This window comes from Lontra canadensis, unplaced genomic scaffold (assembly GCF_010015895.1).
Source record: "Lontra canadensis isolate GAN:19392208 unplaced genomic scaffold, GSC_riverotter_1.0 scaffold24, whole genome shotgun sequence".
Taxonomy (NCBI): domain Eukaryota; kingdom Metazoa; phylum Chordata; class Mammalia; order Carnivora; family Mustelidae; genus Lontra; species Lontra canadensis.
The window spans coordinates 4,242,565-4,260,662 of record NW_022631018.1 but is presented as its reverse complement, the minus strand read 5'-3'; the positions used below and the strand labels follow the sequence as shown (position 1 = coordinate 4,260,662).

Genomic DNA, 18,098 nt, shown 5'->3' with positions numbered 1-18,098 from the left:
CCAAAGCACCGTCTTCAGTCAGCAGACTGGAGTTTAGTCACCATCGCGGAAGACTTTGTTGTGACAACAGGCAGGAGCAGACGAAGGGGAGCCATCTGTCCCCAGGCCCCAGGCGGAAGGATTGACTCGTAAGAGTCCCGGGTCTGAGAAAAGTAACTTGGGAGGATGGGTTAGGGGAGGAACATGGGGGAGAAAAAATAGGCAAAGGTCTGGCCTTCGTAGATTCATGTTGTCCATGATACAGGACTTCCTCAGAAAACTTCCGGCACAGAAGTTTCATTTAGCTAAGAAAGAACCACAGAAAGAATCCCTTTTCCTTCACGGAGTGCTGGCACGTGAATTTCAGGCCAAGAGCAAGAAATCACAGCATGTCCTGAGGAAGAACTCTTCATTTCCGGGGCATGTGATTAGTCCCGGAGAAACATGGGATGTGCAGAAGTGGCCTCTGGTTCTTGGAACTGCGGGCCTGGTATTGACCATTGATTTTATCACCAAATCAGGGGTGGGTCTAACAAAGCAGGGGGAAGACGGGATCCCCCGAGGCCACTAGATCTTACTGCACACTGACTGCCCGCAACAAGCCCGCCAGACATGGACATAATTCAGCCCGAGCCCGCTGGAGCCCTCTTGGTTCTGCCCGGCACGCAGGCCCCTTCTCTTCCTTCTGCTGCCACTCACCATCGCTCTCCTCTGTGTGCGCTTCTGTTTCTTAGGAAGGAACCTCAAAGTTTGCAAACCTGGACAGCAGTGTGAAAGAAAACCAGAAGCGGACCCAGCGGAGACTTCAACTCCAGAAGGATATGGTACGTACGGCCCTCAATCTTCTCTGAGGACCTGTCAGAAAGCAGCCCTGTGTGGGCGGCGGGGCTCCTGCATGGCCCCAGCACCTTTGATCTGCAGGGCGCCCCTGCTTTCGAGAATGTTCTCCGTCCTTTATTTATTCTCCACAGCGCTGTAGGAGACATCTTGTCACTCCCATTTGACCCAGTGGAAAATAAACACTTGGAGAGTCGCAAAGGATAGTGTTCTCTGGAACATTTTTGTCTTCTAGAGGTGAGGGGTGATGTCTGCGGGAGGTAGACTTCCTTCCCTCTAGCTGTCTTCCTCCATCCACTCCTGTACTTAGAAGCTGCTGCTCCCTTGGCCTTGAGACCTCCTGGGCTTCAGTTCCCCATCAGAAATGCCTCCTGTAGTCGACTTTGGACACACAGTGGCCTAGGACATGGGTGCCGAGGAAAGAGCGTCTGTCTGTTCCCAGGAGGACTTGGTCTGTGCGCTGACAGACCTTGTCCTTTGTTCCAAACCCGCTCTCCATTTCCCAGCTTTCCACCCTAATCCCAAGGACTAACCAACCTTTTTCTAGTTTTTCAGTATTTGAAGGAATACTGTACTTCCTTACTTAAAGATAGTGACTATCTTTGGCTTTATCTTAAAGCTTTATTTTAAAAATTCTCCTTTTAGCATGGGAGGGGGGAAAACCAAAGAGAGAGGAAATTAGAGACTGACAACCTCTAGATCTTCTCATCCCTGCTTTGGGAGGATTTTCTCCTTCTTTGGAAGGCTGGACATAAATCAGAAATGTTGTGTTTGAATGATAGGACTCTTCTGTACCAGAAAGCCTATGAAACGTTTCACAGCATTTCATACTTTTTTTTTTTTGGTTGTTCAAAGATAAGTTAAAAATAGCTACTAAAAAAAAGATTATTTTAGTTCAGGATGAGACCTTGTGCCCATAACAGGGAAGGACAGACTGCACCTGAGCGCGAGTCCTCGGGGTGAACCTCTCCAGTCAGTTCTGGCCCGCGAGACAGCTGGCCTCCCCTGGAGCAACCTGGTCCTGCCCTGGCTGGGGCTGTGTTTTCTTCCAGAATGTCCTAAGTGCCTGAAGGGAAGTGAGGAGAAGGTGTCCACGGAAGCCACTATTTCTTTTCTCTTTAAAATGGTTAGAGCCTTGGGGTGCCTGGGTGGCTCAGGGGTTAAATCCTCTGCCTTCGGCTCAGGTCATGATCCCAGGGTCCTGGGATCGAGCCTCACATCGGGCTCTCTGCTCAGCAGGGAGCCTGCCTCCTCCTCCTCTCTCTCTCTGCCTGCCTCTCTGCCTACTTGTGATCTGTCTGTCAAATAAATAAAAATCTTTAAAAAATAAAAAAAATAAAATGGTTAGAGCCTCAGTGGCCTTACAGAGAATTGAGATGATCTCAAAGGAAATTTTGTGAGATGAATACTGCATATACATGCAATCAAAGTGATTCTACCTTCATTTCCAAGGGACAGTTTAAAAAAAAAATGAACTTTTTATGATGCTCTCAGCCTGTGTCCCCCATTGTCAACACCCCCTTTAGCCATGGCCCCTCTGTCAAGCCTGAGGCACCCACACTAGCCTGATACTGTGAACTAAAATCCACACTTGATTGGGATTTCACCACTTCTGCAAGAGAACCCCTCTTTCTGCTCCAGGAGCCAGGCCAGGAGACCACGCAGTAGGATGCTATCCTGTCTCCTCAGGCCCCTCTGCTCTGTGAGAGTTTCTCAGTCCTCCTTGTTTCTCCTTACCTTGACGGTCTTCTGGAATACCATCCTGGTATCTTTAGAATGTCCTGCAATCAGAGTGCATCTGTTGTTTTCTGGTGAATAGGCGAGGTTATGGATTTGGGGGAAGCATATCCCAGAAGTGGAAGTGCCATTCTCGTCACATCCTGTCAAAGAGTCACTGGTGATGTTAACCTTCATCACTTAGTTAAAGTAATATTTTGCCAGATTTTCTACTTCAGAGTTACCATTTTTTTCCCTTTCCCGTTTCTCTCCTTTGGAAGCCTAGCCCAAGAGGCCATTTTTTAGAAAGATTTTATTTATTTGAGAGAGAGAGAGAGAGAGACAGAGACAGTGAGAGAGAGAATAAGCAGGCCGAGAGAGAAGCAGGCTCCCCACTGAGCAGGGAGCCAGATGCAGGCCTCAGTCCCAGGACCCCGGGATCATGACCTGAGCCGAAGGCAGACGCTTAACTGACTGAGCCACCTAGGTGCCCCCCCAAGAGGCCATTTTAATAGTGACACCCCATGCTTTTGTGGTAACACTCTTCCCCAATGTACAGTTGCCCACCCTTACCAATGATGAGGCCATTCCAAACCCCAGTAGTACCCACACACTCTGAAAGAGAAAGGCCAACCCTTGAAACTGCCTAAGCAAAATATGAATCCTCCGTGAACACTCTCGACCATACTTGCATGATCTCCTGGATTTGGGGCCTGTTTTCATAACTTTGAAAGCTAGAGATTAGGTGATAGAATTCCCATCCTTTTTAAAAATCTTAAAAATTTCATTCATGGAGGTTAACACTAACGGTCTTCTGTGGTCCTTCATTTTCTCCGAATGCTGTCAGGGCTTACCTGGCCATTCAAAGATGGCTGCCTTCATCTATGAACAGGCACTTGGCAAATCTAGCCAGCAATATGTGCATTCGCTCTCGCAGGGAGGCTCCTGAAACCCTTCCACTTTTTAGTCATGACAAAGGCCGTTTGGCTCTGCTTTGCTCCTCAGGGTGTGATGCAGGGAACCGTGCCCTACCTGGGGACCTTCCTGACTGACCTCACCATGCTTGACACTGCTCTTCAGGACTATATTGAGGTGAGTTGTTTGCATGTCGTGACTTGGATACCCAAGAGAGAAATTCGCTTTATTAGTGTCTGTTGAGCACCCATTATGTACGCGGCCTTTGTTAGATGCTGTGAGGAATACAAATCAGAGTAACACCCCAAGTGACTCACAAGCCAGCGGAAGCGATGTATCAAGGCCGGCAATGACTATGGAAGTACTCGGAATTCAGACAGAAAGGCAGTGAGAGTTGGGGGAGGTCACAGTCCGTTCCAGGTGCGGGGATGGGGAGGCGAGTGATGGCAGGGCCTTGTAGATGAAGTTGATTCCCGAAAGTCCTTGATGTTGAGTAGCACTTGGGCAGGTAAGGCTGAGGGGGTGATGTTCCCTAACATTCTACTTGGTGAGATAGGGAGGTGGTCAGATTTGTGGATTTTTAATTATTCTTCTCTTTTTTTCATATAATTACCTACCCTGAGGCACTTTTGTGTTTTCTCTCGTGTGCACGCTCTTTCTCTCTCAGAGGGAAGAGAAGTGAAAGTTAAGCTACCTGTCAGTAGCTGTAATAAAATACTAACTGGAAGAAATTTGACATTTGAAGTGAGATTTAAGGATTGCTTATACATCTAAATTTCCTTCTCCTCCCTGGTTCTCACACGTGATGAGTCTGCTTCTCTACTCTGAGTTAGCAGGCCTGGTGGTGGTTCTGCATGTGCCTCCCTCCAAGCTTGTCATAATGTTGTGGGCATTCATTTTGCATTTCCCGAGCTCTGTCTCTTCATGTCCTCTGCCTCAGCTTATCTCAGGAAACACTCATTAGCACTGGGGAATTTTGGGGGAGTGCCCAAGGATTTAGAAGTTATATTCAGCCTACTGAGAACAGGAGATAGGGGATGAAGAATTGAAACTTAACTTTTCATAACGCTATGTAGAAGCAACTTCCCTTTTGATAAACCATTGACAGTTTGGTTTTCAGTATGAGTCAATGACCATCTGTTTTTGTTGCTCTGGGTCAAGAAGTAAAGTGTAAATGGAACGTTTACTCAAGCTTTTGCCCTTATTGGCTCTACAGATGTATTTGGATTCTGAATTGTAACTTCATTATCATTACTATTTTAGTTGGTTTTGGACATCTTATGGGAAGGCTGTCTGCCGATCCTGTCCTATTAGAATTCAGAAAATGTTTTTCTTGAAGCAAATGGTGCTTCTCTTCCCCCATAGTAGCCAGAACTGTAGTGTCATTGATCATTGTGCCTTCAGCATCCCTGTGATCTATTGTAATGATTCATAAAACAACGTAGGGCTGTATTTCAAAGTGCCTTGGTTTGTCACTATTTTTTTTTTAATTTAATTTCTTTCAGGGTGGGCTGATAAACTTTGAGAAAAGGAGAAGGGTAAGTAAAGGTCTTGGCTGCAGTGTTCCATTTTACTTCATCTGGGTATGAAAAAAGACAAACAGGGACTTAAGGCTTTCTTTGTAGAAGAAAAAAAAAATTTGCGTTTATCAAGCACTTACATACGATTGTACCTTGTGTGAACCTGTGTATTAGTCCCCCAGAGTGCTGTGAAGTAGTTTTTATCTTCCTCAATTCCCAGATGTGGAGACCTGGCCCCAGGGACCGAGGGTCACCTGGTAGTGGAGCTGGGCTGCAAACCCGGTCCTGCTCCTGCAAAACTCATGTTTCTTTTAATATACAAATGGTGTGTTTAAATACATACTTAAATGACACAAAGGAAAACGAGTGAACAAAGGAATGACTGAGGAAGCTTACTCATTCCTTCGTTCTTTGATTCTTTCATTTCCCAAATATTGATGGTGTACCTCACATGGGCCAAGCATTTGGGCCAAGGTTTGGGGGTTTCTGCAGAGAAAACCCAGCACTCCCCACCCTCAAAAACTTCACAGACCAGGAGGAAGGTAGACAAGTCGACAGTTATAATACAACTGATAAGGGCTTGTGAGTGGAAGTCGTGGGTATCTTAGGAAGATAGAGGAAGGGCATCTATCCCCAGCTTGTGGGGTCAGAGAACTTCCAGGAGGAAGTGACAATGGGTTAAAACCAAGCCTTCGGGAGCCCACTAGGCTGAGCTCATTACTAACTAGATATGCTAAGATAGACAAATGTAAGTCTTCTGTCCCTGGTAGTGTATACTTTCTTCTTTAGCATGATCATAAATATTCCTTGAGGATATCAAGACCAAGAGCTGAAGTTACTGAATGGAAAGCTGATACCCACGGAACCTGGCTGTTGTTGAGTTTCCTCTGTCGTGTCCTATAAAAATAAAACAAGGTCACTTACTGGCCTCCAGAGTTACCCATATTTGTCCTTTAACGTCAGAATTAGAGAGTACTAGATGGTACTCTCTTCCCTTTTAAGACTAGCATGTTAAACTTCTGGAAAATTTCAGCTTCAAACCTAAAGCTAAGGCTTATTCCCTTTGCTGACTTAAAAAAAAAATCTTTACTGAAGCATCTAAAGATGAATAAATAATTTTGGACATGATTATATACTTGCTTCTCTTGTGAGCTTTAAAAGATTTCGTTAAAGGATTTACTGGAGTAGTAAGAACCCAAGGATTTGGGAAATCCAAACATTCAAGTTTATGAGGCCCCTGACTGTTTAGATATCCAGCCCTACCAAAACTTATTTACTGCGGGGTAAGGCTTGAAAAAGATGGCGATGGGCAATGTAGGGGCCTCCTGACTTAAAGTAACTTTTTTCTCTTTCTTTTAGGAAATAGAAATGGAAACTTAAAATATACTTTAAAAGTACACAACTTTACAAACTTAGTTTTCTGTCCCTAGAATGAAAACATAAAAGAGAAAAAGGGAGCCACTGTGGCCTTGGGTAATAACTAGTTTGAGTTGCTCTGCTAGCCTATTTCAGTTGCATCGGTTTGCTTTTTCAAGAACGGGAGGATTGACAAGCCTACAAAGCCTGCAGGGATTTGGAGTTAGAATTTTTAAGAGTTACTCAGTTCTTTTATTTGTAAGAAAGGCAGGACTTCAGAGTCATCCTAGATGGTTTTCTCCATTGTGTATCCTAATGTGGTGTGTCTTCATGTTGAAAAGAGGGATATTGGATCGGCCTTACTGTATACTTTCTCTTTGGTGTTCTGTCTGCTGTAGGAATTTGAAGTGATTGCCCAAATCAAGCTCTTGCAATCCGCCTGCAACAGCTATTGTATGACACCAGACCCAAAGTTCATCCAGTGGTTCCAGAGGCAGCAGCTTCTAACCGAGGAGGAAAGGTAGGCACACGTGTTGTCCATCAGGGTGGAGCTACAATGTTGGCGAGAGGAACACTACCGCCATTTCCTCATTGGGCCATTTTTTTCAGCAACTATTTAGTGAGCAGCTCCTAGATTCTAGAACCTCCGTTTTCAAAGGAGGGCGGTGTAGCAGGAGAGGCTGGCTGGATGGCATTAGAAGGTGTGCTTTCAAATTCTTGCTCCACCATCTGTCTTTTAACCTTGTACAAGTCATTGATTATTCCTGGTCTTCAGAATGCTCATCCGTAGTGTGTGTGTGTGTAAGGATTAAATGAGGTCGTGTTTGGAAAAACGTTGTTGAAGTGCTGATTATCAATGTCCTCATCATCGCCACCACGGCTGCCTCCGTCGGCTCCGTGTTTGTCGTTTTTGTTCATTGGTACCAGCTTGCCAGGGAGCTTTCAGTTGGGAAGGAGAGACAGATTCATGAAGAATTGACATCTAGCGGGTAACAGAAGTGCTACGGTATCCATGGGCAGGAACAATGTGGCCAAGGATGGGGGAAGTAAGGGAGATCATCAGAAAGCTGTGGACATTTGGACTAGGCTCTGAAGAGAGATCTAAGATATCACCAGGAGAACCGGAGAAGAACATTCTAGATGGAGGGAAGAACATGAGCAAAGGCTTTGTGGCCTGACATGGTTGGCATTTGGAAGAACGGTGAGAACTCTGTTGTGGCTGGGACACAAGGGACAGGTTTCAAAATCCTGGTTGACAAGCTCGGAAAAGTACATTAATTCCAGTGCCTTGAATGTCTACCCAGCAGGGGGGTCATCTTACCCTGTGGTCTAGTAGATTAGACTCTGCAGGCCTTATCCGGCCCACCGCATGTTTTTATATGTTTAAATGGTTGGGAGAAAAAAAAGAGAGGGAGAGGAAGATTATAATATGGAACAGATACTTGAGATTCAAGTTTTAGTATCCATAAATAAAGTTTTATTGGAATACAGCCCATTCATTTACATCTTATTTATGGTTGCTTTCATGCTTTAAAGGCAGTTAAGTAGTTGGAAGCGAGACCATATAGCCTGCAAAGCCTAAAATATTTGCCATCTGGTGCTTTACAGAAAATATTTGCTAACCCCTGCCATAAGACCAGGGGATTTCCTTGAAAGTTTATCATCGGGGAGAGCAAAATCGACAGCAAAATAAGTATTTTGCCAATGAGGAAATTGAGATTCAGAGAATAACGGAACTAGCCAGCGATAAGAGTTTGGATTTAAATTTTGGTCTTCTCGACTCTACAACCTCAGCCCTCAATGTGGTTCATATAACCTCTGTATGCCTCGGTTTCCTCATTGGAAGAGAGATGATTTCTGAGGTCCTTTTTTTTTCTCTTTTTTTTAAATCCCAGAGTAGATTGGTCCTTTAACATTAAAACAAAACCTGTGATTCAGTAGTCATTGCTTGATGAAGACTTCTTTCTTTGCCATGTAGAAAATAAGGAAGCTACTGCCTCTCCTTACATTTCTGATCTGATGGTTGGTGTGTATGAGTGACCTTCCTCTTTGTGTGTCCATCCTTCTCACATACGGAGCAGACATCCCATGACTAGGGATCCTGGATCAGAAAGTTGAGGATCATGATATCAGCTGCAATAATTAACTTTTTATCAGTTGTTTTAATTGACTTTTTTTAAGGTTTTATTTATTTGACAGAGAAAGATCATAAGTAGGCAGAGAGGCAGGCAGAGAGAGAGAGAGAAGCAGGCTCCCTGCTGAGCAGAGAGCCCGATGTAGGGCTCAATCCCAGGACCCTGAGATTATGACCCGAGCCGAAGGCAGTGGCTTAACCCACCGAGCCACCCAGGCGCCCTTATTTTAATTGACTTTTTAATGATTAGAGGAATCTTGCTAATTATATCCCATTTTTTTTTCTTCCTCTTTATAACCACATCTAGAGCTTAATATTTGAAAAATTCGTTTATCAGTGAATGCCCACACGTGAGCATGATACACATGATACATCATTAGGTTTCCACATAATTCACAGCTTACCAAGCTACCGTTGACCACACTCACCCTTCCACACCACCCCAAGGCCAGATGCAGCCACTAGTCAGAGCCATGAGCTTTCATAAAAGACATTTCAAGTCACGTATAAATCCCTCTTGTGCTTAGGGAAGTTCTATCTGCCTGGCATTTAGATGTCTGAATCTGGAGTCTTTTAAATTTAGGGTGTTTTAGTAAATAAAAATCATATTCAGTTATCTTTACCAATAATATAACTGACTATGTCTCTTCACTAAAGATTAGATAGTTTGCAAAAGTCTCGTCTTCCATTTCTCTTAGATAAAAAGTTGAGCACATGTACACACATACACAGGGTAATGGGGGGGGGAAGTAGCAGACAAGAAATAATCTCCCCCCGGCTTAGTAGTGGGATGAGAATGGTCAAGAAACAGAGTGGAGTTGGTCTTTGGTGCTGCCAAAATTCACAAGTCCCTCTCTGAGGCATGCGGCGCTAAAGGGGCTCAGTCCGTAGGCCAGGATGGGGATTAGGGCAGGAGGTGCCCAGGTAAATTTGTAACATCTGGTCATGAAGTCCATCCCCTCTGACAACATGGGGTATACATCCTTACTTCGAGCCATCAGAGATTTCCTCTAAAACAGAATCAGCAAGTTATGTGAATTTCAGCCCGTTCTGTTTTCAAGCTCTGACCTCATCCCCCCTCCTGTTCCCCAGCTACGCCCTGTCCTGTGAGATCGAAGCAGCTGCTGACGCCAGCGCCACGTCGCCCAAGCCTCGGAAGAGCATGGTGAAGAGGCTCAGCCTGTGAGTGTCGCCCGGGGGTCCTGGGGCCCCCAGACGGTCCTGTTAGAGTGGGAGAGAGGAAGGATATTCAGTACCATAGCCCTGAGCCAGGCCAGAAGTGAAGACTGGTTCACTCACCAGTTAAATAGTTGACGTTTGTGTTGTGAACTTACTAAATCTCTTCCTCCTTCTCCACTGTTCTCTCTGGTATGAACCACTGTCATCTGCTGGCCTGGACCACTCTTGCAACACTCTTAATGGGTTTCTGGCCCCGGCTTTGCTCAGTGATCCATTCTCCCCCAAATAGCCTGATAGTCTCTTAAAACATACACCAGATTATATTTCCTTGCTTCAAAACTTCCCGATGGTTTATTCGAATATAGCACCCAAACTCCTTATCCTAGCTTAGGAGGGCTTTCATGATCTTCCCCCAACCTTCCTGACCACCTTCCTCCCATCCAGCCTTGCCCCTTGTTCTCTAGAATCCAGCCATGCCCATCTTGTAGCCATCCATCAACCACACCAGGCTCATTCCTGCCTCAGGGCCTTTGCACCAGACATTTCTTTGGTCTGACATGCTTTCTCTGTGGCTGGGTCCTTCAGATGTGGGCAACAGTGTCACCTCCAGGGCTAACTTCAATATACCTTCCTCCCTTTGAGTAAAATCGGGAATCCTTGCTGTGGTCCTCAGGACTCTTCAGAAACTGCGGTGTCATCCCAGGCCTGCCTGCCCGTCCCATACCCGTCTGTCCTTATCTTTCCCGGCTCGCTCTAGTCTGCATTCCAGCCGCACAGACCTTGCTGAACATGTTCAGCTGCCATTTCTTCTGCTGAGAACACTGGTCCCCCGATGGCTGGGGGACTCACTCTTACTCCCTTCAGACCTTTGTTGAAGTGTCACCTTCTCAGTGAGCCTTCCCCCAGCCACTTTATTTGATACTCTAAGGTATCTGCCCTAGCCCATGGCACCCTCTCTCACCTGCACCTGCTTTGAATTTCTCCATTGCCTTTACCTGCACGTGACATGTACACTAGATTTATGAGCTTGTAGATTGGCCTCGATAGAATTTTCCATAGTGTCTTGCTATCTTTTCATCACTGCAATTATGGTGGAGAAAAGAACTCTCTTTTGAGATAACGCAAGGGCCTGACCAAGCCTTGTCAGCTGGTAAGATCGACACCTACACAGGGAATCAGGCACCCTTCGAGGTGACTCAGGGAATGCCAGGCATCTTGATGGTCTTCTGCATCAGAAATAATTGGAAATTTCTAGACCTGCAATGGCAGTCAGCACAGGTGGATCCAATCCTAAGTGCTACCACTTTGGCCCTCTTGCTTTTCCTTCCGTGTCCTTACGCAGTAACTACTGCAGACACATTTTTATTTGACTGCTTCGCACTACCCCTCTCCACCCCAGCCATCCCTCTGTACTGTGCTGGCCACTCTAGTACCCCTGGGTCCTCTCTCTGCACAAACTCCAGGGACAGTCCCATGAAATCTGGGGGGAGCAGGGTCCTCAGGGCGCAGTACGCTGCATAAAGTGTGGTCGACATTGAGTATGTGTCTCTCCTTGGTGAAATCTTGCTGAGATGCTTGGATTTAATGTTTGGTATCTTCAGTTGAGTTGGAACATTTATCATGAATAAAACAGACCACCATGTCACCCATCGTGTTTCTTATACATATAAGGGTATTTGTCTACCTGTCGAATTCCAAAATATTATATCATCTTAGCATTTTTTAAAATATGGTAAATGTACTTTTTGCTCTCCCCACATTTAATGACCCATTTTCCAAAGAGTTGGAAAGAATTTGGGGGCCTTTGGGGAAGGCATGTTTGGTCTAAAAGTCAGAGATGCCTAGTATTGAGTTAGAATTAACCTTTACAAAGCAGAACTGACCTCATAGAGTTGTACAGATGGAAGAACGTTCTTTCGTCTTTGAGCACATTCATTCTAAGCTAGACTCTCAGATGATGGGCTAAGAACCATGCATCCACACCCTTCAGAGGTCTACTCAGAATTCATGGAGGAGTACAACAGCGGCATTATTTTTTCTCCTATGAATTGTGATCAGAGTTTAGCTCTTTCTCCTCTAGCCCCAGTGGTGCTTGGAGGTCCCAGAAAGAAGACAACATGGAAAACAGGACAAGAGGTGGGGGGGGGGCAGCTGGAGATGAGGCAGAATAAAGATATGCTCCAGGTGTTGGATCTTGAGCAGATAATGCCTAGAATAATGAAAAATCAAGCTCATCGTTTCTACTATTATTTTATACAGTCAGTGCGTGTTTGGGGTTGGCTGCATTTGCTAGTTTCTTTACATGTGTTGCTTCTTACATTTTACCCTTCCCTCCTTTTGCTCCTCTCCGTCATCTGTTCATGTAAAACCTCTCTGTCTCTGTCTGAGAATGTCTTTATTTTGCACTCCCTCTCGGAATTCTTTTAGTTCGGTATAGAATTCAAGGAGGCCCATTCTTTTCACTCAGCACTTTGAAGACATTATTCCATGTCTTCTGACTTCATTTGTTGCTTCTGAAATGTCTGGTATCTGTTTACTTCCTGTTCCTTTGTATCACGTCCCCTACCCTGTTGCTTTTAAGAACTACTTTTGTCTTTGATATCCCCTTAGATAGATGAAATGAGGATTGGGTCTCATTTATCCTATTCAAGATGTGGTTCCTGGGTCTGAGGATTCATGCAGTTCATTAGGTCTGGAATCTTCTTAGCCACCATCTCCTCAGATAGGGTCACTGTCCCACTCTCTCAAATGTCTTCTCTTGGAACTCTCTTTACACACATGTCTGCATTTCTTATTCCAATCTCCATGTCTTTTAACCTTTCTTATTTCCATGTCTGTATATTTTGATGCTGATTTCTGAAGATTTTCTTCACATCTCTCATCTGGTTCACAATTTTTCTTTCCAGTGGTTATTTAATCCTTCCACTGAGTTTTTCCCTTAAATCACTACATTTTCACTCTAGCAGTGAAATTTTTTCAAATTGTCTTCCTGTTCTTTTGTTAAGTTATCTTGTTCTTCACTCCTGTTTTCAATTTCTTTTGTTATGTCTTTAATATCTCAAACATATTTATTTTATAGACTGGCCCATGGTAGACACTCAAATATTTGTCAAATTAATGACTAAATTATTCGTTTCTTTCTGAAAATTCTTGTAGGTCAGAAGTTCTGAAATTCTCAGGAGTCTAAATCTGCTGTTTGTTGTGCTTGTTTGACTCCCTTTGATATTTCCTTGTGTATATTTTGTAATTTTGTATTATGAGCTCATCTTTATCAGAAAATCCTCTGTATCCTGGTTTGAATGTAGATTCCTCCAGAAAGATTTTTTTTTTTAATTCCAGTTTGCATAAGATTATTACTGGTCTGAGAGTTCCTAGTTCCTACTCACATATGTAGCAAATCTGAGGGAGGTGCTGGTCAGGATCACAGGTGATTTCAGGGGAGACGGTTTTCTTTCACCCAAGCTCTGGCCAAGACAGCTAAGCTTCATCGTTGTCTCCCTGTGCCAGTAGGAGGATCTTTTTCTAGACCACTTTTTTACATCTTTCTACCCTTTGAGGGTCTTGGCTCTATATGAGGAGTTTCAGCTTCAGCGCCCCACCAGAAACAGAAGGCCTCATCTTCGGGCCTGTGTCTCTATTAAAACCCTTGTCCCTCATTTACCAAGACTGGTACTTCCCGCTCCGCACCCAGAGCAGCTGCAGAATTAGCTCTCGTTGCTTCCAGTTTTCAGTTCCCTGTTTATTTGTGGCCTATAGGGATTTTCCTTCCTGTCTTGCAAGCTCAACTTTTAAATGAGTTTTTAATGTTTCTCTTCTAGTTTTATAGTGAAGTGGTTTAGCTTCCTGTAGTTCACCAGATGTTTGGAAACAGAAGTTGTCCTCTTTGGTTCCTTGACCAAAGCGGTGCCATCCTCCTTCCTTAGCCTCGTTCGTAGTTCGTTTTATGGTGGGAAGTGATGGGGGATGTGGCGATGGTATCTTGACCCAGCCAGAGTGGTCTATAGCATGTTAAAAAATAAAGAACCGTTGACCTAGAGGGTCCTTAGATTACGGCGGCCCCTCTTCCAGCTAAGCAATCTGTACGTTCTTTGAGGTTGGAAATTACCTGTTCCGATAAGATGTTTACTATGATCTGTGAGACACTCTACAGGAAACATTGTCCAGTAATGCCAGCGCGTGCAAGATTGACCAAACAGGGGTTAATTAACACAAAACGTTTGCTGAATCATGGATTCCAGATTTGTAAGAGCCCAAACACCTGGTGTCATGTTTCTTGCAGACTCTTCCTGGGGTCGGACATCATTACCAGTAGCACTCCCACCAAAGAGCAGCCCAAGTCCACTGCCAGTGGGAGCTCTGGCGAAAGCATGGACTCCGTCAGTGTGTCATCCTGCGAGTCTAACCACTCAGAGGCGGAGGAGGGCTCTATCACTCCCATGGACACCCCTGATGAGCCTCAAAAAAAGGTATATGCATATTCTCTTCGCATGATTCCTAACAGAGACACCTGACATAGTGTAGTGTTTGCTGCGTGGGAATCTCTGTTTTCAGGTTTATCACTCTTTAGTGTTTTGAAAGTCATGTTTATAAGAGCTGGTAAAGCCAGTTCAGTCTGGGGACCCATTCCTTATAGAAATAGGTCTAAACACAATGAGACCTTATGGAAATAGGTCTAAACACATCTGGCCTTGGAAATACTGTTCTGGACCCATATCCAATGGTAGCTGAAGGATTGTGGCCTGTACATGAGTTATGCTTTATTGAGGAGGTGTAGGATTTTCTTAGAGGGACTGAAAAGTCAAGAGGCAGAGATGTGTCAACCTCTTGGTGTCATACCTTGTCTTAGCCATGCTTTTACCACAATCATCTTACCGAGCAAACCACTCCTAAAGTCAGTGACTTAAAACAACCACCACTTACTCACTCTCATGCATCTGCAGGTTGGCTGATGTGGGTTGGGCTTGGCTCTAGGCCATGGATTTGGTCCAGGTCCGCTCTCCCTGCCTCTCATTCTTCTTGGAGTAATGGAGCTCTCCAGGCCATGCCGTTAGTATGCTAAGACAAATGAGCTGGAGAGCAAGCCCAGCTCCACAAGTATGTTTCAAGACTCTACTTCAGTCATACTGACCAACATTTCATTGCCCGAAGCAAATCATGTAGCCAAATCTCATCTAAATAAATGAGACAGGGACTCCTTCTAATGGGAGGAATTGTGGGGTCACAGGGCAAAGGGCATGGATGCTGAGGAGAATAAAGAATTGGTACCATGGGCACCGGGGTGGCTCAGTTGGTTAAGCGTCTGCCTTCAGCTCAGGTCATGATCCTGGAGTCCTGGGATCGAGTCCTGTATCGGGTTCCCTGCTCAGCAGGGGGTCTACTCCCCCCTTTAACCCTCCCCCCACCTCATGTTCTCTCTCTCGCTCAAATAAATAAAATCTTTAAAAAAAAAAAGAATTGGTAGCAATTGTATAATCTGCCATGTCCCAAAAAAGAGAAAATTCCCATTCCCATAGAGAGGTTCCATTTACCGTTGGCTTCATAAAGAAATAAAAAGGAAACAAGATTTGTCTTAATCTTCTGTATACAGCTGCCTCAATCTGTTGGTCAGGAAGCTTGGGTCAGAGACGTCAACTGTGACATGACTAGAATTTGTGCCATTTCGGGGAGATTTTTGGTCAGCCAGACTTGCTGTGTGAGTGACTATTGGCCCCTTAGTTTATGCATAGGCCGGTGACGTGGAGTGTTGGGAAGAATGCCCCCATTTTGTTTGTGTCTGCCATTCCACAAGGGGATTGGTGCCCGGTTTCACATTGTGTTATGAACAACAGCAGTATGGGAATCCTCAAGTGACCTTGTCGCAGATAGCCGACCCCAGACAGACTTCACACTCAGGAGTCATCAGGCTGCGATGTCTCAGGTGTTGCCCCTGCAGGATTTCTTACCTTCCTACTTGGAAATCCAGAGACACATCCTCCACACATGAAGGAAAAGCTGTGCAGACTCTTATGAATCTGTTCTCCATTTTCTCAGGCATATTTCCTAAACCAGTGATGTAATCATTTCCATGACTTGATACGTAGCATTGAATTTGTTAAAATCTGGAGTGAAGCCTCATTATTCACCTATTGACAGATTCTTGTGCTTCGTAGCCCCCTTTTCTGACGGCAGACATTGGACAAAAGTGACAAGAGAGGTATCGCACACATCTTTGTGGGATTCCTCCCTGTCCATTTCCTCCCGTCCCAGCTGTCAGTACACTGGACGTGTGCATAGGTCCCACCCACACCTTTGAAAACTACCCAGAAGCCCACTGTGTGTCATTTGCACACCCCTTGCTATGTCCTTTTTTGTCTTTCCCTTATCATGCTGGTGTTTCAGTTTCTTATACAAGTCACGAATTTTTAGTCTTCCGACGAACCTTTCTCAGAGTCAGGAATTTCTCTAGGTTTAAAACTGAATCGTTGACTTGGGTGCAAGTAGTTGCTGGGCTGCAGCCTCCTTGAATGTCAGCTGGAGAGGCCCTGGTTCCCCTTGCTCACTGCCTGGTGGGACCTGGGTGATCTCCCTCGTCTCTCCCTACCCTGGATCCCACAGCCGTCAGGATGTCCACTGTGCCTTTCCCAGGGTTCTCCAGGAGGTGGCTCTTTGCAGTGAAGTGTACTTTGCATTCCTTTGTCTTGATCCCCCTGCTCATGATTTCTAAACATTTATTTTCTCTCCTTTTTTAAAAGAGTTTATTGATTTATTAGGGAAAACAAGTGGTAGGGGCAAGGGGCAGAGAGAAAGGGAGAAGCAGACTCCCCACCAAGCAAGGAGCCTGATGCGGGACTCGATATCAGGATTCTGGGATCATGACTTGAGCCGAAGGCAGATGCTTAATGGACTGAACCACCCAGGCACCCTCTACACATTTATTTTCATACTTGCTCCTCATAGTAAATTCTCAGTAAGACTGGATTTCATCAGGTGGTCCATTTAAAGCTGCTGTAACCCATGCATCTTCAAGGCTTTGTCCTACTCATAAGTCATTAACAGAGGAAAATCTAATAGAGGAAAAGGGATTTATATAGAAGAAAAGGGAGGTGAAAGAATTAAACCAAAAATTGGAAAATGGACCCTCTTAGCTGCTGTGTGGTGCACCTTCAAGCAAAGTCATGCTGTTAAAATGACGAACTATTGGCCCCCAGATTGAGCCATAAAATTGATTCACTTGCAAAAATAGACCAAAAATGTTACTAAACCATATTGTGATAGAGCTGCAGGTAGTGTGGTCAAGTCAGCTTGCTGGTTCTAATTAAACTAACCCTACAGTGGAATTTCCTGTACAGTTATGCCATAGGACTAAGTCCATAGGAAATAAAATAGAGTAAACTCCATTTTACTTGGAAGCTCGAGGATCAGAATGCTAAATTTCTGTACTCTGTTTCCATGGAAAGGCAGACAGGCATGAAAGAAATTTATGTTGTTTATTTTTTAAAAGCATTCCAAAATATTCGATAGGATTAATATGGTATAACTTAGCTTCATACACTGAGAAATTATTTATAATTTTCTACAGCAAGAATTGATATTTAAAATGATTCAATTTAGTGACTTTTTTTTTTTTTTTTAACACAACCTTTGGAGTTTTGGGCCATTTCCTTGGTAATTTTACGTTGTTCCTGGTAACTATGGAGTTAATTGGAAAACACATTAACTATAACACCTCATTCCTTAATTGTCCTTGATATAGGATGTGAAAATGTATACAGGTGGCTCTAGAAGCAAATGTAGAAAGTAATGGAACCTGTTCCTAGGCCGTATTCCATTTGGGCAAGTCATTCTATTTCTCCGAGTCCTTTTTCCCTTTATAATGCTCTGCGTTTTGTTCACAACACAGTTGTGAAAGCACCATGAGATGAGATCTGTGAAAGCTCATCACAAACTTCAGTGTTAACCGCCACCAAGGTAGTGGTGTACTATGTTCATTTACCACTAATCGTCAACTCTAGACTGAGCCGTGACTCAGTGCTCACTGTGCGAACCCGGCCATGAGAGTCAGGGGATTTGGGAGCCTGTCATGGTGGCTGCCAACAATTTTCTCTCTGGCCTTGGGGTCCTCAGCAGTAGAGAGTGACTGGGGCCAGGTGATCCCCAGGGGCCTTTCCAGGACTAATATTCCATGCAGAGCTGTATAATCTATGGTCCTTATAGTAGAAACTTGTAAAGCACAGACATTTCTCTCCTGCTACAAAATCTGATCGTGAAGTGGAGCCAGGATAGGAGCGATCTTGGCTGGGCTCATGAAGCAGAGTCCCACTCAAGGCAGTGGGACCGGATAAACTTGGTGAGGCTCTCCCCAACCCTGAAGCTTCCTCCTGGAGGCCATATTGCCTCCAGTTTCTGGTGTTTGCTGCCATCTGCTGGCCACTTCCTTAAAACCAGCTAAAAAACGGAAATTGCGAGACCTGGATGCAGAGGAA

General features: G+C 44.6%; 1 protein-coding gene across 4 annotated transcripts in view; it reads left to right on the top strand.

Moving 5' to 3' along the window:
* RGL1 (ral guanine nucleotide dissociation stimulator like 1) overlaps window positions 1–18,098 on the top strand; it is a 224,635-nt gene that overhangs the window by 197,868 nt on the left and 8,669 nt on the right. For all 4 annotated transcript variants that reach the window (XM_032862657.1, XM_032862655.1, XM_032862656.1 and 1 more), the window contains 6 exons: window positions 714–803; window positions 3,538–3,624; window positions 4,953–4,985; window positions 6,722–6,843; window positions 9,550–9,639; window positions 13,916–14,102. In XM_032862657.1, the coding sequence (XP_032718548.1) occupies window positions 714–803; window positions 3,538–3,624; window positions 4,953–4,985; window positions 6,722–6,843; window positions 9,550–9,639; window positions 13,916–14,102 (609 nt within the window). The remainder of the gene's footprint in view (window positions 1–713; window positions 804–3,537; window positions 3,625–4,952; window positions 4,986–6,721; window positions 6,844–9,549; window positions 9,640–13,915; window positions 14,103–18,098) is intronic.